This window comes from Cladophialophora psammophila, assembly GCF_000585535.1.
Source record: "Cladophialophora psammophila CBS 110553 chromosome Unknown aczJe-supercont1.18, whole genome shotgun sequence".
NCBI classification, from domain to species: Eukaryota; Fungi; Ascomycota; class Eurotiomycetes; order Chaetothyriales; family Herpotrichiellaceae; genus Cladophialophora; species Cladophialophora psammophila.
Genome location: NW_006912939.1, coordinates 461,703 through 482,416, shown reverse-complemented (window position 1 = coordinate 482,416; position 20,714 = coordinate 461,703). Strand labels below are relative to the sequence as shown.

Genomic DNA, 20,714 nt, shown 5'->3' with positions numbered 1-20,714 from the left:
AACCCTGCTGGGCGGGTTTGCAATGGGCCGATGGAGGATGGAGGCGGAGTGAGGGGTCTGAACACGACATACCCGTGGACCGCCCAACCTAGTATTCGATTTTATATTGCCGGATATTGCGATTGCCGAGGTTCTCTTAAGACGTGGAAAGTTTACCGGCTCCAAATCCAGGCCCTGCTCTGCCAGTGCCAGAAGAGTAGATATCTATGTCTCAGGAGTAGCACCCTCATGCGCAAAGCGAGACATCGAGGGGTTGCACAGCATCTTCTAGGTAGTTAGTCTAGACTGTTGGTGGGGCGCACAGGTACCACCCTGGACCGCCTAATACCCAAACTAGGCGTCCGCGTCAGTGTCAATAAGCAAGGCTGCGGAGGATCGCGTGTGCTGACATACCCAAATAGTACAATGAAACTCCTCGATTCAGTCCTCCTTCTATGCCAGATGTGCCTCGGACCCGAAGGAATCATTCGCAACAACTTCGGCAATTGTGCATCTCCAGTCTTTGAATTTCCTGGCGGGTAAACCATGCTCGAACATGATATCAATCTCTGCTGGAGTGCGTTCCTTCATTTCGGGAACGAAGAGCCAAGTCAGCAGCAAAGCGATGGCAGAGAAGCCTGCAATGAGAAATCCCGCCTTGGCCCTGAGGTCTCCCTGGTCGACATTGTACGCATAGGGGAGACTGATACCGAAGGCTCCCTGTGCTAGAGCTCCCGAAAACCACCCGATGCCCTGGGTCTTTGCACGAAGTCGAAGAGCCGATGTTTCGGCGCCGACAACGTACGAGACCGGCCATATTCCAATCCCTACGACCACGATAACTACCATCATGGTAACCGCGGAGTACCTGCAGATAGATCAGCCGCCGCCATGAATGAAGAGGAGAATTCATACCAGATCACAACGATGCCATCAAAGCAGCCCGCGATCCCCATGCCCAGCCAGAGGACCGTGCTACCAATCAACGTCATCATGCCAAGGACTCGCCGCCCAACCTTTGTCACAACCCACATGCTGACAATATTGGCGAGTAGTCCAAGCCCAACGCCCAGTTGAAGGAATAGAAGAGCATTGTCTGCACTCATGCCAACGACCTGGATGAAATAGCTGGCATCAGCGAGCAAGGAAAGTCCAAAAAGCTGAGGGAGCGTGTTTGCGAAGATCACAATCAGCGTACGACGTCTGTTTGTGCCTTGGAAGCATTCCCTATACGTCGCCCGATCGTGTCTGGCGCGTTCTTCCTCTTTCTGCAACGAGAACAACAGGGCATCAATGTTATTCTGGGTGTCTGTCCTCGAAGTATCAAGGCGTTGTTGAGCTTTAAATGCCTTGTCATATTTCCTCTTTCGGAGCAGATAAGTCGGACTCTCTGGCACCAGCAGAGCCATGACGAAAGGGACAGCAGAAAACGCCCACTGCGCCACCATCGGGGTGGTGTAAGGCCGATCACCCGGGTACTTCAAGGAAGTATAGACGACGACTGCTCCAATCAGTTGACCGAGGAGCGTGAAGACCGGGAAGAAGGCCATGACTGACGCCCTCAGCTTTGGAGGCAGGATCTCAGAGAGGTAGGTCTGGGTGGTACACAGGAGTGATCCGATAGCCAACCCCATAATGAGCTTGGCTGCAAGAAAGGTCCCCCTCCGTGAGTCCAGTGCGCCGAGGAAATGCGAGCAATATATGAGGGCCACTCCCACGGCTGACAAGAGACTTCCCAGAGCGAGTGTCGGACGCCGGCCGACACGGTCCTGAAGCCAGCCAGCGATAATGCTTCCGATCATAATTCCAATCGGACTGACAGCATTCCAAAGCCCCATCCACATTGATGGGATGATGTGGCGGTTATTCAATTCGCGGCCATAGTCTTCCCTGAGAACGATACTATTAGCCCTGGGGACGGTATAAGCACCAGGGATGTGGCAAACTCACTGAAACGCTGGGATGGCCGACACGTTGCCCACTATCGACGTGTCGAATCCGTAGAGCAAGATGGCTGCCGTCAACCCAAAGGAATATCCCAGAACCTTGGGCCATTTCCTGATGGATTTCCACAGGGTCGGCTCATCGTCGACCGACTGTTCCGTTGTCTGCGGCGAGAGGACGAGACTCGGAGTCGCGACGGAAACGTCCTTGTCGGCCATGTCGGCCCTGTCTGTAAAGAGGGCGTTGTGGACAAACGGAGTAGCAGTAGCAGCTAAGATCGTGGCAAGGACATTCTTCTTTTAATCCTACACTGGCCTGCAACCCCGCAGTGTGATGTGCGACGTTTCCCTGCAGGGAGTGCGAACCAACGGAGTCCGGGGGGTGGACATCATGGAGGGTTCACCTATGGTAAAGCGCGTGTCGGACGCTTGGCTGGCTCCTCCAAGACCAGGGCATGCTTGAGTACTTGGGATGGTGGTGATGGATTTCTGCAACAGGAAGTTCGTCTCGCTTGGTCGCCAATCAACCGCTTTCACTTGCCCCTTGGCAACCTGGTCGATCTTTTTGATCCTTTTCCCAAACTTGGAACAAGCCTGCCATCTTGAGGCATTTGACGCACGACAGAGGACAAAAGACTAATGATGGAGCTGAGAGATCTGATCACCTCCTACTGCTGTCAAAGACCGTCACAATGACTATTAGGACCAGACTCGATGACAACTGCTGATTGTGTGATGGACACCACTGGACAACAGTGATATTCTGAGACAGGTTAGTGCATGCACGTGACAGTACCATCTTGGCATTACGATTAATATTGGTGGCCGGAACTGGATTAGTGCAATGCTAGTCTGTCACGCTTGCGATGTTAGCAACACCAGGCCTGTGCACATCTCGGGGTACTTCTACTCGGTACCCGGTACAGTGACAGCGACAGTGGAGGAACTTCTTTTTCTTTCCTCTTCGGCTTATTATTCTCGATAGATAGCAACCATTGCAACAATACAGATTTCATCCTGCTCCATCTGTGCCCGTACCGTCACACATGACAGACGACACAAGACTGATGGAACTGAGAGATCTGATTATCTCCTACCGCTGCTACTGAGAATTAACTTGGGCGATCGCAGGATTACCACGGCATACACACATTCACACATTGCCGTGCTTCTCTGCCGAGATATCTGAAGCTTCAATGCTTGTCTTCATCCTCGTCATAATGCCCCGACGGATCATCCTTCAATGACGGGTCTAGAACAACACGCGGGTCATCGCTTTCCACCCACCCACAGAACGGCTGGCTTAGCTTGTAACCCATGAGCTGTTGAATATGAACAGGCATTTTGAGCACCACTTCCCTTGGAATTGCCAGGTATTCTATCACAGCTTGTTAGCCCTTCACAGCTGTCAAAAGAGAAAGGAAGGGAACTCACGGTTTTCCTCCTGGCGCAACCAGCCCTTGGTCATGAAGCAACTAAAATGGTCAACCCTTCGTCTTTTCTGGGTTTGATAGATGGGAGCTTACCTGAAGAGCAAGCGTTCCTGGTCTGTCGTCTTGTTGGCAGATCCACCATGATAACATGAGCTCAACATCATAAAGGCATCCTATTCACACCATTAGTGCCTCGGGTGTCGACGTGACAAAGGGTACTTACACCGGGTTCTAACTCTGCATGCACAGCAAGTTCCTCCTGAGGAGGTCGGTCCTTGGACCAGAGATGGCTGCCAGGAATAAACCTCGTCGCACCGTTTTCCCGAGTTGCCGGTTTGCCCGCAATGAACCAGCCGATGCCAACATCTCGGTCATAATTGTCGGGATATACGGCGACTTCTGGCTCATTAGTCTGATGACACCAACTATCCCTATGCAGAGGTTGATCCCATGCTCCTGGTCCGATGGAGAAGCATATCGAATTGTTGAGTTGCGGGTCCGACGTTGCGAAGATTTTCTTCTGTCCACTCCAATACCAGTTCTTGGTCGTCAGGAACTCCTTGCACACAGCTTGATAGAGCGGATGGTTGATGATATGCTCGGCACAGATTGGACTCTTGCCAATCATGCCTTCAACCCTCCGAGTTTGAATTGGGAAGAAGTCTCCCTCCCACACAACATCCGCTTCGATGTGTGGACGCAGCTCTCTTTCCACCTGCCAAAGGATATCCTTATCAACGGCTGCTTTGACCCTGCATCCGCCACTGATTTTCAGGGCTTTGATGACATCTGCTGGGTCCGCATCGGCCTCAAAGGTGAGGACGGGTGGAAGACTTTCCGCCTTGATTGGGATAAACACCCTTTCCGTCTCAGTGGTTGTGACTGTTGTGGTTGCCATTCTCCGCTGTTCTTTACAGCTTTCCCAGGCTCATTTCCATGCCTTCACAAGCCCGTATATAACAGATCGCATTCCTCTACTGACAAGGCATAACCTTTCCTACTAAAATAGGCAATTGTGGCTTACTCGTATTTCTTATCTCAGAGGCTGGTATGAGCCGGCCATCTCCACAAACTCAGTTGCCTAATCCGGCGTTATCATCGTGCGACGTACCCCCTAGCTTGGAAGCCAGCCCCGAAACCGAACCACTTAGCTGCCGAGGCTATTGCACAGTATATCTTGTCAACCTATCGGAAGGGCCTAGACCGTGCAGGACTAATCTCTCATTCCTAGAGGGGCAATCGAGGTCTATCCCCAGCTTATCACGCCGAGCTTCACGTTCGTATGGACGAGCAGATACATATCATAGAAGCAGACCTTCTGCCTCGGGGGCAACGACATCTTCTTCAATTTCTTCGGACACGACTCCGTTCCAAACTGCCTCAGTATGGCGACTTCCTCCGCCGCAGGAGACCGCAAAAATGCACAGATCGACATCGACGACCTCGAACTGCAGGCCCAGGGTTATACCCGGGCTATGCCGCGACGATTCTCTCTACTCTCCCTGATATCGCTTTCTTATGCTCTCCTTGCAACCTGGAACGGCTTTGGCAGTGCCTTCGGTACTGGCTTTATCGAGGCCTCTTCGGCCGGTTCCATCTGGACTCTCACCATCGCCGCGTTGATGACTGCAGTCACAGGAATTGGCATGGCTGAATTGTCTAGTGCCTTTCCCGTGGCCGGCGCTCAGTACTACTGGTCTTTTGTGGTTTCCAGTCCTGAATGGGCCCCATTTGCTTCCTACATGTAAGGCAAAAAGTGACCGTGCAAAGCTCTTGCTAAGCAATGCCAGATCTGCGGGAATCAGCACATTAGGATGGTGGCTAGGTCTTGCTAGCGTGACAAACTTCATTGCAGCCATGATCACTGGGATTGCCGTGCTCAACCATCCAGACTATGTCATAGAAAGGTGGCATATCTGGTTGGTTTTTGTGGTGGTTACTTGGTTGGCCATTGCGCTGAACGTTTTTGCGACAAAATGGCTTCCCATGTGGAACAAGTTTATTCGTACGGCTTCCTTCTCTGATCACTGGGATATGCACTAATATGGGACCAGTCTACTTCTCGGCAGTCACCATGGTTGTTACGATGATCACGATTTTGGCATGTGCCGCTCCAAATTATCAATCCGCCAAATTTGTCTTTTCCGACACCACCAACTCCACTGGATGGTCGAATGACGGCCTTGCCTTCCTTCTATGTATTGTGAATGCTCTCTATGGTTTTCTTGGCGTAGATGCAGGCGCGCATTTGTGAGTATCTGCAAGATTCAGCGTCTTTGAGAGGAATCATTGTCGCTGTGCCTCAAAATCTACAGCAAATATTGACGGCCATATACAGGTGCGAAGAGATCCCAAATCCGACGGTTAACGTACCGAAAGTCATTGTGAGGCAACCTATCCGAGCGGAAGAGCACATCGACTGACGATTTCAGATGTATCCGGTTATAATGGGATTCGTCACTTGTGAGTGATTCGGATGTTCGAGGACAATGATATTGACAAGATTCAGCTTTCCCTTACGCGATCTCGCTGTCGTTTGTGATCACCGACTTCGCAAAGGTTATCTCGACTCCCACCGGCCTTCCTCTTATCGAGGTCTACTATCAAGCAACAGGCAGTAAAGCTGGCACTTCGATCCTGATGGTGGCATTTGCGATCTGCTTCTTCGGTTGTGCTAGTGCAAACATTACCAGTGCAAGTCGACAAATGTGGTCGGCATCAAGGGACGACTGTTTTCCTCTGTCAAGGTATTGGAAGCAAGTCCACCCCCGATGGCAGATGCCGCTGAATGCAGCATGCTTGCAAGGAACGCTCGTTTCGGTGGGTCCCTAGCTGGCAAAGCCATCGCTCACCTGCTGACCATGACCCAGCTATACGGCCTGATCTTCTTGGGTTCCTCGGCAGCATTCTCGTCCATGGTTGGGGCTTGCATCGTATTCATGACGACGTCGTATGTTATTCCTCAAGGCATCTTGGCCTGGCGTGGACGAGATAAGATTCTCCCGCCTAGAGCATTAGATCTGGGGAGATATGGTCTTCCTCTGAACGTGCTTGCTTGTGTCTGGGTGGTCTTCATCGACATTGTCTACTGCATCCCTGTTTCATACCCTGTCACAGTCGAGAACATGAACTGGATCAGGTAAGTGGCAGTATAAGTGTGTAAAGTGAGGCTGCTGACGGCATGCTAGTGTGGTCACCGTTGGTCTGGTTTCATTCCTTCTAATCACTTGGTTCGTGCACCAGAGACATGTTTTCAAAGGGCCAAACATCAACTTCGAACTTCTTCAGGCGGCTCGCCATGATGAGCTCCTTGGCCACCGGACAATCGAAGGAGTAGCAATTGGAGACGACAATGAGATCATCGAGGCCCTTAGACAGCGCTCGATATCCTCGGCCAAGAAGGTGTAGCAAGGCATATTACCAGCCGAGGCCGGTGTTTTGATAGAGAAGATAGAGCTCTTTTGGCAACGAAACAGTCCCAGTCTGTATTTGTGGGACTTGGATATCTCGCGCCCACACAATCTATTCCCCATTCGGTCGAATTTGATATCCACAATCTTTATCTTCGTAACATGTCCGGATGACCGCTTCCGTCTGAGTGTTTAAGACAGGCGCAGCTAGCGCGCCTCTAGTTTCAAATCGCCAACAGTTGATGTTGCCCATTTCTTCTCCTCCTTCTACCAAGTCCAGCCGTCTTCAGCTTCATCTATTTATCTCAATGAGCTCTCCTAGACCCGAATTCTCTCACATGCCATCTTCAAGATGGTAATAATTGATTCTGCAGGCAGACATCCACAATGACAACCACCTTATCTCCTTATCAGCAAGGCTCATCCGTGGCAAAGACTCGCCGGACCAACTCTCTGGCCTTTGCGAAATCCAACTGTCATAACTGTGAAGCAATCGGTTTACATTGCGATAGACAGAGGCCACGATGCACGACATGCCAGCAAGCCGGACGGCTTTGCCAGGGTTATTCCATGCAGTTGACGTGGCACCGCAATCACTCTGCCGCTGATAAGCCCCCTAAAGTACGGGCGACACTTTCCCAAGCGAGAGTTGACACGGTAGCGTCGTCGTGCATCGGTAATAGTCTGCCTCGTGATGCTCAAGATGGCCACGGCGAAGGGTCTGCCTCCAGTCAGCCGCGGCAATACATGTTCGTTGCCGGACGACCAGCTAAAAGACGAAAGCGCCAGCATATCCAGGGAAGAACGACGACAACCAAGGGCTCATTCGATATCAACAAGGCCACACGGGCGGATGACAACTCGAATCCCCCTCAGGTGCCAATAGATGCATACCAAGTCCCTTCGGTGGCCAGGGAACTTCTTGGAGTCGAGCTGTATCCTCTACAATTGCAGTCTCCGCCCGCCGTTACATGGCTACCTGGCCAGTTAGATTCAGACATAATAAGCGAAGTTCAAGCTGTGGGTACTCCTGACAGCGAGAGCCTGGAACAGTGTCTACAAATCCAGCATTCTCAAAGTTCACCAGCAGCATGGAGCCCTGTTTCGTCGGAGAGCGTCTACAGCTCCTCATCGGAGACTGGACACCTCACAGACTCCGAATATGCGAGCCACATCAGCCTCTCGCACGTCCCTCAAGTCTGCTTTCCGACATTGCACGACAAGTTCTCCGGCCTTCTCGATATGTGTAGGTGAACTGATTGTCCAGACCTGACTTAATCCAGAAAGCTATCTACTGACTTGGGCCATTCCAGATGATCAAGAATTCTGCAACTACCCAATCACCAGCGACTTCAGCGTCAACCCCTACCGCTATCGACCCGAAACCACCAAGGGCTCTCAACATTTGCTGCATGCCATTATGGCCATTTCATGCCACTTTCGGCTGCGATCGCCGTCCCAGCCTTGCCCGCCTGTGGAGGCTTTGAGCCACAAAAACACGGCAATGACGTTATATCAGGGGGCATTGACAGAGGCTGACATTTATAGCAATGCTTTGAGCTTGCTGGACACAGCGCTTGCTCTGTGGCAACTGGAGGTGCGTGACCGTGGCAGGGGATGCTCGTTTTATGCTAATTTGGCTTTCGCCGAAAGGCCACCATCTCATCACTCAATATATGGAGGTCTCACTTGACCGATGCATATCATCTTCTCGAGCTCTATGGTGGCGTGAGAAGATGGTCAGCGAGCCGGAAGGCGAATGTCCAAGTCTCCATGATGCTTTGGTAAGCTTGAGCACGGCGCGCACCATTCTTTCCGAAAACCTTGGTTGATCAGCCCAGGTGGGATGCCATGGTATCCCTTTTAGCACGAACAGAATGCGTCCTCCCCTACGTATACCTCGAAACTGTCCTCAAAACCGAAGGACGTCAGCCTTGGACATTCTACCAGCTGAATGGCTGCCCACGGGAACTGTTCGTCCCGATGATGCAGCTCGCCAACCTCTCTGGGCGAAAGTGGAGCAAGGCGGTGTCGGCGCTGGTGACGGAAATCGAGCAGTCAATTACAAAGTACGAATATCCTGGCCGAGGTCTTCAGTGCGACTCGGACGACGACGAAGAAGCTATGCACACCGAACGCGATCGATACCACTGTTGCGAGGGATTCCGGTTCGCATTGTTGATCTACATCCTGAGGGTATTTAAGAGCCAAAGGAGTGATCGTCCAAGAAGGCTGGCAGCACGAATTTCGTTCCTTTCCCGACTTTGCCTCGACCACGTAGCGGCATGCCGACCCACTTCGTTGATTCAGAAGCAGCTCCTCTTCCCCATCTTCATTGCGGGATCAGAGACACGCAATATCGCGCATCGCGAGCTTGCGGAAGAATACTGCCGGCGGTGGTACGGGAAGTTCGGATATCAGATGTACATGACCGTGCTGGATGTCATGGAGGCCGTCTGGACCAAACAGGATGCGGGGCAGGAAGACTTTTGGTGGGGAGATGAGCTTGATGCACGGCGAGCGGAAGAGGGCGATTTTGTACAGTTTTGTTTTGGATGAATCGGGGCCGCATCTCATCTTGCACGGGAGCTCAGAAGCCAGTTTCGCCGCTTGAAGCTCTGGGCTCTGCCGGAGTTGACTCATCAGATCAGTTGGTGCCTGGAAAGCTTGTGCATGATGAGTTGCGACCAACTGGGCAACAGGGCAACATGACACCGAAAGAACTTCGGTTTCTCCCGGCACGAGACTCGGGTCACATATGCGATTCGATGTACCCTGTCGACAATGCTTATTCAATCGTTCAACCAGTCCTTCCTTCCCCGCCGCCAGAATAAGGCATGGTCGTCGTGGTGCCATATCCCGTCGCGTAGTCCCTGACGTGACACCCCGCCGCCTCGGCCTCGGTTCTCGCGCGTTCATTTTCCGTGGTGATTCGCGCACATTGCGCTGTTTTGTCTGAATCTCGCGACGCACGTCGCCCTCTCCCTCGACTGGGTTCGCCGGCGCACACGGCGGCAACGGCACGGACCGGGATGTTGCACTGGTGCTCTTGGTCTTCTTTGACTTCGGGTTCGTCGTCTTGGTTTGAGTGTGAACGGAAAGTTGAAGACGCGGCAGACTCGGAGTTGCTGCTGCTGCGGGACATGATGTCACGTTTGCGTTTGCTTTTGCTTTTGCGGTTGGGGTTCAGATAACGTGGTGGACGCAAAAGTTGGTGTGGATGTGAATGTGAGCCAGCGCTTGTCGTGTCTCAGGGAGAACGGCAGTTTTCTGCAGGTTGTTGCCCGCCTTGTTTGGTGTCTGTGTTTGGCCCCTTTGACGGTGAGCACGAGCACGGAGGCAGGAATGGGACGCAGGTGGCTGTTTTGACCAACGGACCTTGTTGCTTTGAGCGCTCGCTTCGCTGGGCTGAGCGGAGAGGAGAGGACTTGTTTGAAGGTGTCGCAGTGATTGTTGATGGTGGCAAAGCACAGAGCATACAGAATGGAAGGTCAGTTACGCGGGTTGTGGATCGGGGAGAGCATGCTGACATGAGTGAATGAGTGAGCGAGTGGCAGTGAAGAGCGGTAGAGACATTCAACAGTAAAGAGTGAAGAATAATAAACTAGGGAGGCATGCTGCGCTGTCGATAGCATCAGTGATGAATGTCTCTTCAGTACACAAAGAATTACACAACAACACTCAACCCTCAGCGATAACCCCCGATATACACCATTCCTCGCATTCCCAAAACTTGCCGACCCGCCGTCTATTTTGACTCTTGTCGAATACTTGCTGCCACTACTCACTTCAATATCCCAACACAGGGGGACGTGGCCAACCTTTCATTGTCTGCAAAGTCAACGGTCGATATCGTGTTCTCGCTGCTGTTCATCACCAGTGGCTCTATGGAGCCGATTCCACCAGATCTTTCAGCACTCTGCAAACAAGACACTAATCACACATGAACTCTGTCATGCGAAGACTCACCATGATGAATGGTGGGATGAGTTGCAGTGGGATCAGTATTGGATGGACTTCATCGAACGATCACCTCGATTGAATTGTCGATGGACTCGACTGTGAATACTGGATCCCTTTGGAAGATTCTGAGCCTGTGTCCCAAGTTGACCGAAGTCATTGTCTTCCATGCCGATAGCTTGCCACTGCTCCCGTTATTGGATACACGCGACGGACTAAAGGTGCGGAAGATTTAGCACCCAGACCTCATTTCGATTATCTCTTTCACCTCTGAAGAGAGCCAATCCGGTGTCCTCGAGCATCTGAGTTTTATCACCAGAGCTGGGAATTCGTCAAGCAGGCCGTCTCGTTGCATATCTTCGACCCTCTTTTTTTTTGGTTCAGGCCTCACACTTATCGTCTTACCAGCGGCGTGTTGAGATGGAGCGACCTCCTGATCGACAGGAACACTGGAGTAGTATCACATTACATTCTAACGGGGTGTATGCATCAGCACTTCCATCGCTCGACGCAATGGTAGACCCTGCTGACGTGCACGACTGGTTTCATCACCAGTCGAATTTAATTACCTTCGAGGGCCTGGGGATTTTACCGCAGTCGTCGACTTCGAGCAGTATGCGAAGCAGTGTGCTGCTCATCTCTCGATTTCTATCACGGTATGGAACGATGATCACTTTTAGTTAACATCTGCCAACACCGCCGTGTAGATCCGGGACCTTTGGGCGATGAAGACTCTGCCAAGGCAACCCTAATACCTATTCATCCTTTCATCTATTGTCTATTTCTAAGATCACAGCATACATGACAATGAGGCTTTTTTCGTGGGCGAGCAATATGAATCTAGGCTAGTATTTGGCCTGGTGGTATGGACGCAGTTATCATCCACAAAGGTCTAGAAGGCTGGCATTGCTTACAGAGGCCCGAAAGGCGAAACTCTAGTATGTCACTGTGCGTAAATCTTTCTATTACTTTTCATGATTTATACACAATTGTGTGTGCTTACAGCCAGTTCAATCCAATCCAATCTAACCTAACAAGCGCCATTCCATCCCATCCCAAGCGGATTTGTTGTGGCTGACCTGGGCCGATATATATGCACAAGTGAGCGGTTTATCTTGTTCTGGTTCCCCCGCCAACATCACCATCATCTCCTGATGCGCCCTCAAGTAAGTGAGTGGTGGTAGTGGTGGTCGGTGACTGCCCTTGAGCCAGCCAACTACTCCTCCCTTTCTGGCGTCGTAGAAGCCTTTCCTTCCCGCCGGCGCGCCAATAAGCTCGGTTCAAAGGAGCGTTTTAGAGCAATATTCTGCACGTTTCTCCCATGGGGGCGTATGCGCATCTGCACACCCGCGGGATAAAAGGAGGGAGTTGAGTTCTGCTGCCATGATGGGGGCGAGATTGTGCAAGCTAGGTGTGCGCACAGACGATGGGGTGTTGGAACCTCCGGCGGATGGAGACGGCGGTGATGGTTGTGCCGTCGAACGATCCCGATTTCTTCTGTTGGACAGACGGTGATGGGGAGTCGACGATGGAGATGGACGGGATATAAATAAAATATCCGGCCCTCATGCGCCGAGGTAATTATCGGAAGGTTGGGTGTAAGAAAAGAGATGAACCTGGCAGCTAGAGGAGCTTCTCGCTGATATCGCGATCGCCGTCTTCGTCGCCGATGGGCCGGTGGCGGACGGCGGAAGTCGGAAGTTGTGGTCGTTGGCGTGGTCGTCTCATTTCGTGACCGCTTGAGGGAGTCGGTCGGCCTCTCAGATGTCTGGCTGCTGCAGTGTTCATTTCCTTTCCGAGGTATCCAGGCCGAGAGCTGGGCAGCGGCGCCGGTGATCCATCATCTCGATAACGAACATAGAGATGAAACTTGCTTCCCTGATGGCTCCCGGCCATGAGCCCTCGTCGTCTAGACCACTCCGCTTGAGACGACGAGGCCGGGCGACAACCGTGCCGCTGCTGAACTTGTTGCTTTCCGAAAATAGTCACAGCAGTTTGTTGCTGTGTCCAATCACTCCTCACCGCTTCCCACTTTCACTCTCACTCGGACTCGAGCTCGAACTCGACCTGGAACTCGAGCCGGAACTCGAAGTGGCGCTCTTGCTCGCCGCACGGCTCCTCTCTCTTTCCTCCTTCTCCTTCCTGGCCTTGATCTTCTTCGCAGCCTTGTCGATGGCTTTCCGCCTGGTTGCACTCCACTTGCACACCTCCCCGGCGTAATACAGCCGGTACGCCACGTCGTTGTTCGTCATACCGGGTTTGACTGACTGGAAAGTGTAGACGGGTCCAAACGCCGGGTCGACGGAGGGTTCCAAGACCATCTCTAGGCCCTTTTTACGGAGTTGGGGATTTATGGATTTCATTTTGGGTGCTGTTTGAATGCCCGAACTTGAGCTGGAGAGGAGCAGCATCGGCATGAAGGAATGTGGCCTTCTATATACCTCAATGTAGAGCTACCACGTGACCGGTAGAGTATCCGCCAGATTCCGAGCTTGCGCCGACTCACAGAAAATTCTTCCCCTTTGAACGAGTTAACGCCACCTGGGAAAGATTACAGAAGCAATCTACTTGGCAAGTAATATTCAGAGTGTCTATCACAGTCAGCTGATATCCCTTACTTCCATGCCCAAACGTACCGTGTATCAAAGCTATAGTCTAATTTTCGCTCCCAATCCTTTCCCTTCGTACCATACATGTTCCTGCCATTTCCCTATTCTCACGCCAACATCCGCCTTCGCGTCCAATTTCAGAGTGCCTCCCAGCGCATCTCGGATGGTGCCCAGGGCGTTACTGCCCCATTCGACGGGCAATCTTGGGGTCAGGTTCTCCCCCGGCTTGATCGCGAATGGATAGTCCCAACTGATCGTTCCGACTTCTGACCCGTTGTAGAAGGCGGCTGCGGTAATGCTGGTGACGTAAAAGGCGAGCGGCGATACCAAAATGAACGTCGCGGTCGACGAGAAAATATGCATCTGTTTCCATCAGCCAAATTTCGGAAGCGTCAAGCGACGTACCGTTGCTTCTCTCAAGGGGTGCGACAGCATATGTGGAGCCGGTACCGTCATTTCCACGCCGGGATCAGGAAAATTCGGTATTGAGCCAGCATGACTCTTGATAGTCAGGCTCGTATTATACCCCGAGATATATTGCGAAAGCCATTCTCTTCCAATGGTACCCACTTCCCATGAAGCATTTGCAGTCAAGTTGTTAGAACCGGGCACAACGTGTTGTGAAGACGCCCATGCATAGCCGACTCGGGTGTCGTTGACCCATATACTGACATTGCAGTACGGAATCTTCGCCGAGTAGTCCGTAGGATTCGTCACATTAACCCTTGCCTGTAGAGTTAATGAGGTTTCCGATGTAGCAACGACTTCCATACCCTTTATTTCCGGCATCTGAAAATCCCCACTGCGGAGGGGCTTGATGAAGATTTGGCCTTTTGCCGGTATCCTTCGGACCACAAATTCTCCCAGAGCTGTATGTGTGTTGACGTCAACCATTGCTTGCACCGAGAGCGAAGCCCCTTTCCCGAATATCAGCGCTTGCACAACTTGGGAGAACAGACTCTCGTTTTTGATTTCAAGCGGCGCATCCTTGACAATTGACTGGATTAACAAGTCATCGTCTACCTGCGTCGCATTTGCTGCTTGCCATTTTGAGAGATCAAGGTTGCCCAGGAGCTCCCCTTTGTAGAAGACGTCAGCGTCGGCTCTGACCCTATCCACATCTAAGTTGACATTCATTTCAGCAGGGAGTCCAACTAAAACTTTGACAATTGCAGATATCTCCGGCCGTGAGTCCGTCATAGGATCCGGCAGCGCAAAGTGAACATCCGCCAAAGAGAATTCCTTGATCAGGTTGTCAAAAGGATGGCCAGGAAGCGAAAATGGGAGCACAGTCTCCTGTAATAGCTTTCCTATCCAATCTGGGGTGTTCTCGTCTTGTTGCCCTCCACGGATGTACACAGTAGTATCTCGCCCAGCGAGGTAGTCTGCAACCAGGCTGTCCAGTGGGGAGGATTTCGAGCCAGGACATACAGACGTCAGCGATGTAGGTAATTGCTTCACCAAGCCAATCACACTTGCGCTGATGTTTTGCTCGGGCAATATATGGATGACATCAGTCCTGGCCGTTCCGAAGAGAAGGTAGTTCTCGGAGCAGTCTGGGAGAAGGACCTCAAACGCCAACGGCGGGACGTCGAATTTGACAGGATACTGATTCATCACAGAAACCGTCGCCATGGCCTTGACGCCTTCAGGATGTCCAGGCATCCCATATTCGGCAAGACGAAGTTGTTGAATGTCGAAGTCTGGAACGGCCGGTACATCGCCACCCTGGAATTGTAGAGTTTGTGAAATGGTTTGTTTGCCCAATCTAATCAATCCGCTCTGCAGGGAGACCGTCACAACGGCATCGACCGTGATTTCATCCAATTTGCGGCCCATGAAATCCTTCGCGAGTCTCCGAAACCCATCAAGATCGCCCGGCTCCAAGTCAGCAAAGAAATCGAGATGGTTGTGGCGATGGTTCTGAATATTAACCTGGATAGGAGGGATGGTGACTGTGCCTAACAGAACATTGTCGTATTCTGGGAGATAGACATTGACCTTCGATTCCCCGCTCTTAACTTCCTTTGCAATCCAGGTCCCAAATCTGCCCAAATCTCTTGTTGCCTTGTTGCGGACTCTTGACGCATCCATATAGAAGTCTCCTTGGATCCTGGCACGGATGCCCAGGGAGGTAAAGGAATCGATGGAGAGCTTGGTGGGGTCGAAGACGAGGCCTTCTTTTGCATATTCTTTGATGGTAGAGGGTAGAGTCAAACTAAAGCACACGGCCACTACCACCAAGCATAGAATGGTCAGGGCTACAATGCTAGGCCATCTCTGCTGGTGCTTTTTGGTTGGAGGGTCCAACGGCTCGGACGACGGAGGAACCACATGTCCATTGGCATCGGCAGAGTAAATTGATCGAGCGTCATCTTCAGGACCAGAGAGGAGGGGAGTTCGTTCGGACGGCGGCGGGGAGGTTTGTGGTGAGGCCATGGTGAGCAGTCGGAGCTGCCCCGTAGAGTTGATTCAAATCATGGGATGGGAGGAGAATAAAGACAATGGTTGTTGAAGTGGTGAGAGGCGAGGAAAGTGGTGACGAGCATAAAGATAAAACTCGGCATGACAATTGGCGCTCCGCTATCTGCAAGGAACCCGCAAGCACCGAATAAATAATACCCAACACACCCAACACGCCCAACACGCCCAAGCCGTATCCAGTAGGTTTGGCGGGGAAGAACGCAAATGGAAAGTTTTCCGAGCCCCCACCCATTGTACTCGGCATTTTCTACTCGGTACTTGTTATATCAATTCTCCAAGTCTCGCAGCTAGCTTCTTAATATGCCCTGGTGTTGTCTTGCAGCATCCACCCACAAGGATTCCTTTCCATCGGCCTCTCTCCTTGACCTCCTTGACAATGCTGAATACTTGCTGATCCCATGGCAATTGACCCTCGTCATTGCCAATCCACTGCTGCAATTTGGTATCGTACTGCCTTCCGCCAGCGCCATCTGGATAGAGGACCAACCGTGGAAGGTCTAGATTATGCACTTTAGCGACATCTTCAAACCTCCTAATCAAGCTAGCGACTCTGTAGACCTTTGTACAGTTGATACCGATTGCGTACGGAGTTCGCTCTCCTTTCAGCATAGTCTCGACCAATTCTTCGACTCCCGTCCCATCAGGCAATTTCTCAGAATCATTTGGGAAGACACAGGATATCCAGTATTCTTTGTCCTGTACTCTCTGCATCATTCTCCTTGCCGCTCTCACTTCATCGATTCGCGGGAGCGTCTCGATTGCGATGAGATCAACCTCCTTCCACTCCTCGCTACCCGCAAAGCACCAGATCCTTTCGAGGTGGAAGTTGAGAAGATCGTCTTCAGTCATTCCACCGTATTCTCCACTGTATTCAGTGCTAGGAACCATGGTAGCCCCGTATGCACCTAAGCTCAAAGCCACCACGCCTGGTCGTCCGTTGAAGGCTTCCCGAGCAATTCTGACTGCCGAGAGCATATATCTCGTCGCCTCATCTCGGCCAATACCGTCCTCACTTGCAACCCTAGTGTTTTTGAAGCCATGGAAGCTTGCTTGATAGGTGGCAGTGAGAATAATGTCCGCTCCTGCTTCTGCAAAATCTCGCTGGACCGTTTGGAGGGTTACAATGTTGTCAACTAGAAGATGAGACGACCATAACGGTGTTGCAGACGAGAATCTGATGCCGTGTTCGTCTTCAAGCGTTGTGCCCAGTCCGCCATCCAGGAGCAGAATTGGCTTGCTCAGCAGAGGATGTGTCATATCGTCTGGATGGGATGTACGGAGGAGTACCGAGCAATATGCGTGGGAGAAAAGCCTGTGGACAAGGCTCGACGCTTTTCCCCTCACGGGAGATGGACGAACCAAAACCTTCAGACTGCGGAGCAACAGCGGTTGGCAGCTGCTGCAGCTGCTGCAATGTTTTCTTCTCCAGAGTGTGACTCGCCAAAAAGAAAAAATTTACTTTGCATGCCTCACAAAATCCTCCTCTCCAAGGAATCTCTCAGAGGGTAGCATTGCTGGCAATGCCTCCTACCCTTTCACAGTGCCAACATTGAATTACCAACACCATGGCAGCTCTACGTCCCTTGTTGTCCCCGCTACGTCAATATGGCCGCTCACTTTCTACCTCGACAAAACCCGGTCCCCGTCATCTCCTGTCCATATCCGAGCTCACACCCACTGAGCTGAGTACCCTCGTGAATAACGCAACAAGCTACAAATCTTCCGCCCTCCAGCCGACATGGTCCCAGCGCACCGCACTCTCGAGCAGAACCATCGCGATGCTCTTCTCCAAGCGCTCCACGCGCACGCGCATCTCGACAGAGGGAGCCGTTGTAGCGATGGGCGGGCACCCTATGTTCCTGGGCAAGGATGACATACAACTTGGTGTGAACGAGTCACTCTATGATACCTCGGTGGTGATATCGAGCATGGTTGCGGGCATCGTGGCACGAGTCGGGGCGCACTCGGAGATTGCAAACCTTGCAAAGGACAGCTCTGTGCCCGTGATCAATGCACTGTGCGATACCTATCACCCCATGCAGATCATTGCCGACTTTGCGACCCTGACACAAGCCTTTTCCACGCCGGCGGAGAAATTGAAGGGGTTGAAGATCGCCTGGGTGGGAGATGCCAACAATGTATTATACGACATGTGCATCGGTGCCAGGAAGCTGGGGATCAACATGGCAGTGGCTACACCGAAGGGCTACAAAATTCCCGCGAACATAAAGCAAGAAATCGAAGCTGCAGGGCCCGGACAGCTTTTCGAAACAAACATCCCCGAGGAAGCAGTCAAGAATGCAAACATCATAGTCACCGATACGTGGATCTCCATGGGCCAGGAATCCGAGAAGCAAAAGCGCCTGATGGCATTCGATGGTTATCAAGTGACGGAAGAAATGGCGCGCAGAGGAGGCGCAGCGGAGGATTGGAAGTTCATGCACTGTCTACCGCGGCATCCGGAGGAAGTCAGCGACGAAGTATTCTATGGCCCGCGATCTCTGGTTTTCCCGGAGGCGCAAAATAGACTGTGGTCGGCGATTGCCACGTTGGAGGCGTTTGTGGTGAATAAAGGCGAGGTCAAACCGGCGGAGCAGTAATGGATATCGAGTAAGGTGCTTTCATGTGTCACCATGCATGGACTAGCTGGCGCCAGCCACAAGCAAAAGAGACATGGGATAATAGTATATCATGCCCTTGTCCACGAGGAAGAGGGACGCCGAGTAACCACTTCCGCGAGGAGGAATATCATCAGAATCCCCGTCTCGATTACATAAGAGAATTGAAGGCTATGATTGGACAAGCAGCTGTGAGACGCACATGCCTCGGTCTTCAAATCACGAGAAACATTCCAACACCAACATCATCTGCTTCTCGTCTTCTCATTTCCTCGCTTCAACACAAGCTCTTCCTTCATTCACCCTACCACCGTCGTGCACTCCTTCTTCCTCGCCGGCCACGCACCATAGGGGCTCCCCCCGGTCTTCCTTGAAGATCCTCATTCCCGCCCGCACAAAAGAAGAAATACTCCCATGGAAGTCTGTCTCTCAACACGTTCCTCCCACTCTGCATCTCGACCCAGACACCCTCGGCACCTCCCCCTTCTCCTTCTCCTTGTACCATCCCACTTGGCCCTTTATTCACGCGTGTCAGAGATACTAACCACGAAATATCACAGTCCCCTTCTTCGCCTCTCAGCCGCTCCTCGTCCTTCGCCCCTGGCCCGCACCGCCGCTCTCATCCAAACCTGCAACACCTGTCCCTGGCGCCCTTGACGCCGAAATACCCAATCGACCCGGCCGACTACGCTGCCTACTTCGACCCAGCGACCTCGGAGCTACACACGTCCGCGTCCATCTCCCACGTCGCGAGCTTACCGTCCCCAGGCGGGATTCTGTCAAGGAGCGGTTCCGCAGCACAGTCGCGGGCGCAGTCGCGGGCGAGTTCCCGGACACGACTGAGTCAGAAGAAGAATAATCGATCCTTCGTGACCATTCAAGCCCCCTTGCCTCTCACGGATGGCAGCACAAGCGTCGACGCTCCCCTCTCCGGGGCGTCGACGAGTGAAGGGCTCGGCCATAAATCCATTTCACGCCTGTCAAACTTGGCAAATCTCTCTCCACAACAGACGCATAATCCCTCAGACTACTCGGGTGGGCGATCGCTACACAAATCCGATTCGTCATGGTTCATCCAAACGGGCCTCACGTTGACCGAAGGCTCAAGAGAATCAAAGGGCCAGTCGTGGATATTCAAGCGCGATTCCTCCACCTCTTTGGCTACGCCGGTCGATGACCGACCGGCGATGATGATCAGGTCTGGACGAGCGACGCCCAGCGGCAATCTCAGCCGACGAGGCAGTTTTCAAAGACGCAGTAAGAGGTCCTTGGCCATGACACCTGTCCCAGCTACCACGCCAATGATAAATGTGGACACGACGCCAGATTGGGCGGACGAACAGACGCAAGCGGAGATCGCGGCACAGATGGACGCCGAATTCGCGGATGAATTGGACGATGGCGACCCCTATGGCATGTTGGATTTTGACGCCCAGTTTGACAGTGATGACGAGGAAGAGCTACGGAAATCAATCAGCGGGTATAGATTGGGCAGATGGATGGATGGGCTTGTGGATGTTTTTCTTCGATTAGAGGATGACTTTTCTGCGTCTCAAGTCGACCTTGAGGCTGCAAAGACGAACAACCAAGCCGATCCGGCTGCCTCGAATGCTCCGCTAGCAAAAGATGCTAACCCGCCTAGTCATAGTGTGCGATTCGACGATTCAGTGGAATCGCCTCCAGATAGACCTAGGGGTGTATGGGACGACGTCGCTTGGTTTGGCCGCATGCTAGCAAGGGCCGCGCGATCATAGCTGTTGAAAATGAACATAATAATATGCCTTTGTCTTCTTGCAGACGAAATGCAGATGTGAGTATCGATGTTCCAGCTCCGGCTTTGCCTGGCGTCTGCTGTCTGTCTCTGTCTGTTCGACAACCCCCGTGGTGTCAAGTCGGATAATGCGCGCGGCAGTAGAAGCCCTGCTTTGATACGCTTATGTAGGACATCTCCCGGTGCATGTGTTCCATGCGAAGGCGGGAAAGAGATCGAGAGATACAAACATAGCGAGGGCAAAAAGACACAAAATAGAAATAAGGAACATACCTCATATAATAGTAGAATAAGTAGGTCAGAGTGGTACATATGTAGGAGCCGTGAGGAGGATCGATCGCGTGTCCAACCTCCGCGCACGACTCGGGTCACCCTTTGACACACCTCGTACGTATTGTGGTAAGGTTGAGGGCATTGGCCGTGTATGTAGCTTCGATCTTGCGCCTTCGGCATGTAGCGCCGCCGCTCTCGTTATCCCTCCCTCGTACAGCAATTCGACTGCAACGC

The 20,714-nt window shown here is 52.2% G+C and overlaps 8 protein-coding genes across 8 annotated transcripts; 3 read left to right on the top strand and 5 right to left on the bottom strand.

Annotated features, from left to right (window-relative positions):
- Positions 1–432: 432 nt before the first annotated feature.
- Positions 433–2,141, bottom strand: A1O5_10079 (uncharacterized protein; the record flags this gene model as incomplete). Its single annotated transcript, XM_007750657.1, has 3 exons — positions 433–847; positions 895–1,869; positions 1,930–2,141. 3 exons carry the CDS (start codon positions 2,139–2,141, stop codon positions 433–435), a joined length of 1,602 nt encoding a protein of 533 aa, XP_007748847.1.
- Positions 2,142–3,115: 974 nt separating this feature from the next.
- A1O5_10078 (uncharacterized protein) lies at positions 3,116–4,253 on the bottom strand (the record flags this gene model as incomplete). The annotated part of the gene is made up of 4 exons (XM_007750656.1): positions 3,116–3,300; positions 3,357–3,397; positions 3,449–3,528; positions 3,579–4,253. The coding sequence occupies 4 exons, from the start codon at positions 4,251–4,253 to the stop codon at positions 3,116–3,118; spliced, it is 981 nt and encodes a 326-aa protein (XP_007748846.1).
- A 487-nt stretch (positions 4,254–4,740) lies between these two features.
- A1O5_10077 (uncharacterized protein) lies at positions 4,741–6,763 on the top strand (the record flags this gene model as incomplete). The annotated part of the gene is made up of 8 exons (XM_007750655.1): positions 4,741–5,099; positions 5,146–5,360; positions 5,410–5,605; positions 5,694–5,739; positions 5,788–5,818; positions 5,865–6,175; positions 6,226–6,494; positions 6,544–6,763. The coding sequence occupies 8 exons, from the start codon at positions 4,741–4,743 to the stop codon at positions 6,761–6,763; spliced, it is 1,647 nt and encodes a 548-aa protein (XP_007748845.1).
- A 389-nt stretch (positions 6,764–7,152) lies between these two features.
- A1O5_10076 (uncharacterized protein) lies at positions 7,153–9,324 on the top strand (the record flags this gene model as incomplete). The annotated part of the gene is made up of 4 exons (XM_007750654.1): positions 7,153–8,011; positions 8,079–8,362; positions 8,419–8,549; positions 8,607–9,324. 4 exons carry the CDS (start codon positions 7,153–7,155, stop codon positions 9,322–9,324), a joined length of 1,992 nt encoding a protein of 663 aa, XP_007748844.1.
- A 3,419-nt stretch (positions 9,325–12,743) lies between these two features.
- On the bottom strand, positions 12,744–13,088 carry A1O5_10075 (uncharacterized protein; the record flags this gene model as incomplete). The annotated part of the gene is made up of 1 exon (XM_007750653.1): positions 12,744–13,088. The coding sequence occupies one exon, from the start codon at positions 13,086–13,088 to the stop codon at positions 12,744–12,746; it is 345 nt and encodes a 114-aa protein (XP_007748843.1).
- A 285-nt stretch (positions 13,089–13,373) lies between these two features.
- A1O5_10074 (uncharacterized protein) lies at positions 13,374–15,773 on the bottom strand (the record flags this gene model as incomplete). Its single annotated transcript, XM_007750652.1, has 2 exons — positions 13,374–13,697; positions 13,740–15,773. 2 exons carry the CDS (start codon positions 15,771–15,773, stop codon positions 13,374–13,376), a joined length of 2,358 nt encoding a protein of 785 aa, XP_007748842.1.
- A 306-nt stretch (positions 15,774–16,079) lies between these two features.
- A1O5_10073 (uncharacterized protein) lies at positions 16,080–17,075 on the bottom strand (the record flags this gene model as incomplete). Its single annotated transcript, XM_007750651.1, has 1 exon — positions 16,080–17,075. The coding sequence occupies one exon, from the start codon at positions 17,073–17,075 to the stop codon at positions 16,080–16,082; it is 996 nt and encodes a 331-aa protein (XP_007748841.1).
- A 308-nt stretch (positions 17,076–17,383) lies between these two features.
- On the top strand, positions 17,384–20,190 carry A1O5_10072 (uncharacterized protein; the record flags this gene model as incomplete). Its single annotated transcript, XM_007750650.1, has 2 exons — positions 17,384–18,382; positions 18,997–20,190. The coding sequence occupies 2 exons, from the start codon at positions 17,384–17,386 to the stop codon at positions 20,188–20,190; spliced, it is 2,193 nt and encodes a 730-aa protein (XP_007748840.1).
- Between the last annotated feature and the right edge of the window lie 524 nt (positions 20,191–20,714).